The sequence below is a fragment of the Pseudorca crassidens genome, chromosome 10, assembly GCF_039906515.1.
Source record: "Pseudorca crassidens isolate mPseCra1 chromosome 10, mPseCra1.hap1, whole genome shotgun sequence".
Lineage (NCBI taxonomy): Eukaryota > Metazoa > Chordata > Mammalia > Artiodactyla > Delphinidae > Pseudorca > Pseudorca crassidens.
Window position 1 is genome coordinate 70,661,568 of NC_090305.1, and position 8,480 is coordinate 70,670,047.

The 8,480-nt window shown below is 50.2% G+C and overlaps 1 protein-coding gene and 1 non-coding gene across 3 annotated transcripts; both read right to left on the reverse strand.

The window, feature by feature from the left end:
* Positions 1 to 5,312: 5,312 nt before the first annotated feature.
* LOC137233193 (small nucleolar RNA U13) lies at positions 5,313 to 5,416 on the reverse strand. Its single transcript, XR_010947358.1, has one exon. It is a non-coding gene; the product is annotated as a small nucleolar RNA U13 (small nucleolar RNA).
* Positions 5,417 to 7,519: 2,103 nt separating this feature from the next.
* On the reverse strand, positions 7,520 to 8,115 carry IQCF6 (IQ motif containing F6). Of its 2 annotated transcripts, none has more exons than XM_067755873.1 (2): positions 8,101 to 8,115; positions 7,520 to 7,888 (listed from the first exon to the last, which is right to left on the reverse strand). In XM_067755873.1, exons 1-2 carry the CDS (start codon positions 8,113 to 8,115, stop codon positions 7,520 to 7,522), a joined length of 384 nt encoding a protein of 127 aa, XP_067611974.1. The 2 variants fall into 2 exon arrangements, with proteins under 2 accessions (XP_067611974.1, XP_067611973.1); XM_067755872.1 differs by having other exon boundaries at positions 8,044 to 8,115.
* Positions 8,116 to 8,480: the final 365 nt, after the last annotated feature.

Sequence of the window (8,480 nt, forward strand, 5' to 3'; positions counted from 1 at the left end):
TCATCCACATGGCTCAGAATAAAAGGGGGAAAAAGTAGAAAGAAAGAATTAGAAGAAAGAAAGAAAGAGAGAGAGAGAGGGAGAGGGAGAGAGAGAGAGAGAGAGAAAGAAAGAAGGAGGGAAGGAAGGAAAGAAAGAAAGAAAGAAAGAAAGGAAGGAGGGAGGGAGGAAGGAGGGAAGAAGGAAAAAAGAAAATAAAGTAAAATAAAGTAAGATAAAATATAATAAAGTTATTAAAATAAAAAATAATTATTAAGGAAAAAAAGAAAAAAACGGATGGATAGAACCCTAGGACAAATGGTGGAAGCAAAGTTATACAGCATAAATCTTGCTCTCAAAGTCTACCTCCTCAATTTGGGCTGATTCGTTGTCTATTCATGTATTTCACAGACATCAAGTTGGTTGTGGAGCTTTAATCCGCTGCTTCTGAGGCTGCTAGGAGAGATTTCCCTTTCTCTTCTTTGTTCTCACAGCTCCCAGGGGCTCAGCTTTGGATTGGGCCCCGCCTCTGCGTGTAGGTCGCTGGAGGGCGTCTGTTCTTCTCTCAGACAGGACGGGGTTTAAAGGAGCCGCTGATTCGGGGGCTCTGGCTCACTCAGGCCGGTGGGGAGGGGCACGGAGTGCGGGGCGATCCTGCAGCGGCAGAGGCCGGCGTGACGTTGCACCAGCCTGAGGCGCGCCGTGCATTCTCCTGGGGACGTTGTCCCTGGATCCTGGGACCCTGGCGGTGGTGGGCTGGACAGGCTCCCCGGAAGCGGGGTGTGGATAGTAGCCTGTGCTCACACACAGGCTTCTTGGTGGCGGCAGCAGCAGCCTTAGCGTCCCATGCCCGTCTCTGGGGTTGGCGCTTTTAGCCGCGGCTCGTGCCCGTCTCTGGAGCTCCTTTAAGCAGCGCTCTTAATCCCCTCTCCTCGCGCACCAGGAAACAGAGGGAAGAAAAGGTCTCTTGCCTCTTCGGCAGGTCCAGACTTTTACCCGGACTCCCTCCCGGCTAGCCGTGGCGAACTAACCCCCTGCAGGCTGTGTTCACGCCGCCAACCCCAGTCCTCTCCCGGCGCTCCGACCAAAGCTGGAGCCTCAGCTCCCAGCCCCGCCCGCCCCGGCAGGTGAGCAGACAAACCTCTCGGGCTGGTGAGTGCAAGTCGGCCTTGATCCTTTGTGGGGGAATCTCTCCGCTTTGCCCTTTGCACCCCTGTTGCTGTGCTCTCCTCCGTGGCTCCGAAGCTTTCCCTTTCCGCCACCTGCAGTCTCCGCCCGCAAAGGGTCTTCCTAGTGTGTGGAAACCTTTCCTCCTTCACAGCCCCCTCCCACTGGTGCAGGTCCCATCCCTATCCTTTTGTCTCTGTTTATTCTTTTTTCTTTTGCCCTACTCAGGTACGTGGGGAGTTTCTTGCCTTTTGGGAGGTCTGAGGTCTTCTGCCAATGTTCAGTAGGTGTTCTGTAGGAGTTGTTCCACGTGTAGATGTATTTCTCCTTGTCTGGTTTTGATAACAGTGCTATGCCAGCATCATAAAGATAGTTGGATAACTTTCTGCTCTTTCTATACTTTGGAATAGTTTATATTACTTGGAATGATCTGTTGTTTTATATTTTGCAGAACTTCATGGTGGCAAGACTGCCCATTGCCCTCAATACTCATTTTATCTTTTAAATATAGGAGTGTGAGCTCCATATTCTTTCATTCCATCAGGAGTTTTTTTTTTTTTTTTGGCCTCACCGCGCGGCTTGCAGGATCTTAGTTCTCCGATCTGAACCTGTGCCCCCTGCAGTGGAAGCACGGAGTCCTAACCACTGGGCCACCACGGAGTTCCCTATCAGGACTTTTTTTTACAGCCAGAGCCACAAATCTCCTGGAGGAGGCAGTTGGGAGAATGGTTAAGAGCCTGGGTCCTGGAGTCAGGTGCCTGTGTTTGAGTCTGGTTCCTCATCCTTTTGCCCCTCTGAGCATTTGTTCTTCAGCTTCCTCCTTCCTGCTTCATCTGGTACCCATCTCCTCTTACTTTCCCTTTTCCAGAATTGTGGTCCTCTTTATCCTTGACGGCCCTTGTTTCACTCTGTTCCCAATTGTGAGCTTTTTTGGTGAAGTTAATTGCTTTCTTTTCATTTTCCTTAGATCTTAGGAGAGAGGAGAGTAAATGTGTTTTTAAACAGCTAAATGTTCTCTTCTGCTTTATGTTTTTCTGTTGTTTTAGTTTCATTCTCCAGCTTTCTTTTATTTTAGATGTGTCCATTATAAAACATCATATGGTTGGATATTTTTAAAAACCTAATATGAGATTCTGTTAATAGATGAATTGTACCCATTTGCATTTAATACAGACTTATTCCCATCTTTGGGTTTTCTATCCTGCTTTCTTATTTTTTTCCGTTTCATACTTCCATTGAATTGATGGAGATTTCTTCTTCATATTTTTTCTCTAACGTTTTAGGAGTTGTGGCTGAGGCTGCTGGTTGCCTGCCCCCCACCCTCCATACCTACTCTCTCTTCTATCTTGTAAACGGCACCCTGACATGGGGCATATTGACTCGTTCACCAACATTCTTGTTCCCTCTCCTTTCAGGCATGTTGGAAGATTGTATTTTCCTTCTCCTTGAAGTTAGACACAGCTGCATGGCTGTTGAGCCAATAAAAAGTGAGCAGAAATGAAATAAGACACTTCCAAGTGGAAACCTACAACGCTGGTGCTCTTCTCTCCAGTCCTTCCTTCCCCTACTTCGAGGAGTGCAATCACAGGAGCTCATATCCACATGGAGGTGGTGTAAGCATGGAGCAGCCTGAAAGACTGAGCAAGCACCCGGAGGGACACCGCATGGAGAATTGCCTGGAGCCCCGCAGATTTGTGTGAGTGAGAAATACATTTCCGTTAAGCCATTGAGATTTGGAAGTTTGCATCACAACAGAATCTAGCCTCTTTGGTTACACCTGGCAGCAATGCGTGTCCTTGTAGCCGGGAAGGTCTGGTAACAGTTCTAGCCAATGAAATATAAGTGGAGGGGGCTGGGTGAGTGAGCCTTCTGGGAAAGGTCTTTAAAAGAAATGAAGTCAGCTGGCAGAAGTGTTTCTCTTTTTGCTCTTCATCTACTCTCCTGAAATGCAGACATGATGGCTGGAACTCTAGGAGTTATCCTAGAGTAAGAGGACTAGTCCCATCCTAGGAGTGCAGGGTGGAAACAGAGAAGATGGGACCTCCTGATATTATGCAACTGCTGTACCTTGGCCTTGCCACTACTGGGCTTTATTTATGGGAGAAGAAAACAAACTTTTGTTTAAGCCGCTGGTTTTCAGGTTTCTGTTCCTAAGAGCCCAGTACAATTCCCAACTGTTACGGAAGTTAAGTAATTTTCATTCTTCTATTATTTATACTAAAGTTTTTTTTATGTTTTTACTGTGGAAATGTTCAAACACATCCAAAATGAGACAGAGTAGACAACATTCCAGCTTCAACAATTATCAACTCATAGCCAAACATCTTTCATTGATACCTCCCACTTTCCCCTCCTGGGTTGGGTCTTGTGGGTGGTCCTGCCTGCTCTCCTGGAAACCATGTTGTCTTTAGCCCGCCCCCAATAGATAATCCTACTGTGTCCCCCCCCACAGACCTAAATCCACCTTCTATGATGCCCATGGTCCCTGCCTTGGCCTCAGGTGGTGAGATCACCACAGTCTGTGGCTTCTTGTCTCTGTCCTAGGCCTCTTTGGGACCACCAGTCCTTTTGGCATGTCTTACTTGTCCCATCTTGGGGGTCTAGGGACTCTTGGCTACTTCCCAGCCCCATAGGGAGTATACCGGGCTCAATGAGGGCAGCCCTTAGACCCATTACTTTGGTACCTTCCTTGGCTTTTTTGTTTGTTTTGTTTTTTGGCCATGCCACATGGTTTGCAGGATCTCAGTTCCCTGACCAGGGATTGAACCCGGGCCATGGCAATGAAAGCCCAGAATCCGAAACACTAGGCCACCAAGGAACTCCCCCTTCCTTGGCTTTTACTACTTTTTGCCTCTGAACCATGCAGCCTCCCCCAGATTCCCCTGTGCCTACTGGAGTGACCTGAGGGGAGGGGCTAAGGGCAGGATCTGGCAACAGGCTGCAGCAGTACCTAAGCCCCCTCACACTCCTCTGTCTCGGGGCAGTGAATGGGCTTTTGTCTCTTCCTGTGTGTCTGGAACTTTCTCTGCCTGCCCTGTGCCCTACCCCCTTTTGCTGTCAGAATCTGTGGTCACCCTCTTTAAGGTCACACTCTATCCTAAGTTCTTTGTTCTGAAGATATGAAAGCCCAGTTTGGGAGTGCCCAGAAAACAAATTTTCTTCTCAACTCAGTCCAGCCCTTCTACATAATAAGCACTTATTTCCAGACTACTAATTTATCATGCACCTGAACAAATTTGATTTTTAGAAACAAAGCTGAACAAAGACCTCTTTACACCAGCAACATCCACCCGGCAAAATGGGAGTGGGTGGGGTAGTGGTCAGAACCAGTGTCCTTCGATAATGTGTGTGAATGTGTGTGAGTGATCCAGTGGGATGTTGGTCAGCCCACTCAAGCTGCCAGACATGCATGGCAGTGGCTGTGGGCATCTCATTTAGGGTTTGACATGTGGGAAAGAGAAAGAAGACAAGGCAGGATGGAGACCTTGGAGCAGTGGGATCAGATCTGAGGTTGGTGATGCATGAGGTAAGGGGCTAGAGAGCATGGGATGGGCGTCTTGTGGCAAAGAGACTAGATGTAACCTGGGGACCTTTTCCAGGTCTGAAGGGGACCTGTAGGAGATGAGCCTTCACTTACTGAACTACCTTCTTAGGGACCCAGGAGGCTAGGCCCATCTGAGGGTCAGTTTATTTCTTTGTTGAACAGGCCTGGGTCACATATCTCTTGGGGCCATGATGTCACCTGGGGGAGGAGCATGAATGGGGATACCAAGTCCCCCAGAGTTCTCTTAGGCTCACTCCTGACTCAAAGCTGCAAGCATGCTCCTCCCATCCCCACTTCAGTGTTTCAGTGTATTCTCAGGAAGAGTTCCTTATGCAGCTCAGTTCTCAGTGATGGTGGGGAACAGAAGAGAGGATCTATGAGGTTCTGAGAGGTCTACCTCTAAGAAATCCCACATGTGGCCTCATCCCTGCTAAGGAGAGAAAGATGGCTCCACAAATCTAGGCAACTAGCCACAGACCTTGCTGCTAAAAGAGCTTCTCTCCTGACTCCTGTTCTATGCTTCATTCCTCTGCCTGGGGCTCTCTGATGCCCAGCATCCATGGGGTTAGACCATCCCTGGCTTCTCAAGACCCCGATCTTTTTTTTTTTTTTTTTTTTCTCATGTCAGATGGGTAATGTGCCACAGTCGTAACAAGGTTGGAAGGAGGCACATGTCACACAAGCATGTGAACACCCAATCATCACACTTATGAACTACAAAAGGATCCTCAAGACCCCTGATCTTTGAAGGGACTCTTGCAGATGGTGGTGAAGACTTTGGATGAAACTTGGCTTTCTTGGGCTGCCCCAGAGTCTCCATTGTTCACACCTGTGTGGTGCCATCTTCCTGGGATCCCCTCTACCTGGGACAAGAGGCCCAGCCTACTTTCCCCCAACAGCCTCTCCCCATCTCAGGCCCCAGCTCTCAGGAGGGGCTGCATCTTCCTGCTTCCAAAGGTTTTTGACCCAAAGCAGCTCTGCCTCTAGATCCCCATTTTACTTTGCATTCTTAGCTCATCAGAGAGCAGAAAGCCTTGATTACCTTGAGCCCACTGAGTGTTCAGCTTGGAATTCTGCACGACTGTCCCCAGGTGGGACCACACAGGCTGACTGGCGGGCATATGACCCAGGCTGGGAAGGACTTAACTCAGCGGTTTTCAAATTGTGGCTGCACATTGAACTTCAGTGCCTAGGCCACTTCCCAGCCAATTAAAGCAGAATCTCTGGGTGGGCCCAGGCATCAGTATTTTTTTGTGTGTGTTTTAGGGTATTCCAATGCCCAATGTAGGTTGTGAATCAGAGAGTTAAATTCTTGCCAGCACAGGTTTTAAACACCTCTCACTGCAGGGGTGGGCGCCTAATGGGCTAGTCACACAGAATTCCTGTCATGTTCAGTTTGCAGACCTAACCAGTTTCCTGCCACTCACTGTTGCCAGTATGGGAGGAGAGAGCTGTGTCCAAAGTTCCTAAAAGGGATCCCTTGGAAGAGTGAGGAACCTAGCTGCATCATTGTCACCTTCAGCTACTGGAGGTGATGGATATTGAACTGAACCCTGAATCCTCACATCTGTCACAGCGCTTCTAGGGACACCCTGCCCTGAATCCCAAACACACACACACACACACACACAATGGGCCCTGTGGTGAGGGAAAACCTTACCCAGTTGCAAGGCCCATGAAGACCTCTGACTTCTGTACACCTCCCCAGTTGGTCTTCCCATCCCTTGCAAGGCCACCCATCGCAAAATTCTGGGGAGGGCCATGGACCTCAGACTTCTGGGATGCAGGTTCAGACAAACATCATATCTGACACAGGGTGAGAGTGAGGGATCTTGGGCATGAATGACAAAGCAGAGAATGAGAGATCATGTTCAGAGATGGTTGAGACATAAATGCCAAGAGATAATGAGAGACTCAGCAAAGCAGAGTTCCATCAGTACCCACTCGAGGCAGGCCCAGCAGAGGGTGTGGTAGTTTGTGGGAGGGTTGGGGAAGAGAGGGAATCTTGAGGGGAGGCTGGCACAGCTGCTTCTGAGGATGTGGTAGGATTTAGAGGCTGCGTCCCCAAGCTAATGACCTCCAATGGCAGAGGGACAGCCATCTACCCCTGCCCACCCCTAATCCTCCTCTGCTTGTTTACCCACTTCAATCCCCAGGCGCTCTCTCCCCTCCTCAACCCCATGCGTGGTTCTCCTCGGAAGTGGCCAGCACAGGGAAGGGAAGCCTTGTCTCTCAGCCCCTGGGGAGGGAGGCAGCAGGCACAGCTGCAGCATCGCAGCTCCTGTGCTGGCCTTCCCCAGGGGCTGGCTTTGGCTGGCCATCCCCCATTGAGGCACAGTGCCTGTCCTGCTGTTGCTCAGCTGGGGTACCCTGTCCTCCTGGCTCCCTGCTAAGCTCTGTGCTGGCCCTGAGGGCCCTGCCAATCACAGACCTGTGGAATCCTGGCCTTCCCAGCTGGCTCTGACTGCAGCCAGTCCTACCCTGAATGGAGATGGCTGGGCAGGGGCTGCAGAAAAATAAAGCCCAATGCCTACCCCAACTTGTGGAGGGAGCTCTGATCAGGCTGGCTGAGGTGTCAGAGACTGACCTGGGCCCTGAGGTTTCTTTTGGGCACAGGATCGGTCAGGTTTGCATTAGGAGCAAGGGCCTAGTGTGAGTTGCCCTGGCATGGGCATTAAGATGATGCCAGGAAATCTTTTCTTTGGGTGGAAGGCAGGAAGGTAAAGGGCCGATCCCTCATCTATGGGTCTGATTTCCAGAGGGCAAGACCATGGTCAGTAAATGTCTTTATTGGAAGAGAGATCCAGTCTCCTTGGCTCTGCCAGCACCCTAGGTCATGAGGATTTCAATGTCGAGCTCCAGCTGGCTGGCTCTAACCTCATAGCGGCCCTGGATCAGGCCTCGGGTTTGGCTGGCATGCCAGCGCCAGTGAGACTGGATGATGCAGGCCGCTTGGTACACCTGGAGAAACCATCTGCGGGCTTGCCACATTCGAACCTGTGCCTGCACCTTCACCACTGCCCACTCCTGGCAGGTGTAGAGTCTTAGTGCCAGGCGCCGTCTTTGCTCCAGCATCTTGGCCTGCATCGACCTCCACCAGCACTGGATGACCCAGGCCCTGAGTGCTGCATGCAGTAACGTCCAGCGTACCATGTTGCCACGCCACCATGACTGAATCTTTATGGCTGCCTTCTCTAACTGATCGGGGGAAGGAAGAACATGGAGATGCTCAGTGGGGTACCCTCCCACTTCTAGACCCACCTCTGGTGCTGGGAGGAAAGGGGGCCTGGCCCAGGTAGCCCTGGCCTCTCATCTCTGGGCCCTATCCATCTTATTTCCAAACTCCTACTCACCTTTAGACACTGCTCATTACCTGCTGGGCAGATCCCTTCTATATGGGCCTCACTCACATTTTGTGTGCCCATGGCCCTGGTCTTTAGGCTCCACTCATCTATCAGTTAGGCCACCCTAGTCTTTAGCCCTGCCCTCAACTGTTAGGCACCCCCATCACTAGACTCCACCCCCCTGCACACAAGGCTCCCCTCATCAGGTCCTATCCATCCACATTTCGCCCACATTTCTTTCTCCTCTTCTTTTGTTTGTATTTCCTTAGGAATTGACCGGTCACCTTATTTATTGATTCCCATCATTTTGGGGGGCCTGCCATTATCTCTTGCTTTCAGTTTATTTCTCAGACTTAACTGGTGTCTTAAGTCGTGCTCTTTATACACCTTCCAGTTACTTATGTCTGTTCCTGCTGGTGGCAGTGAAGAGAGAGATTCATGCAGCT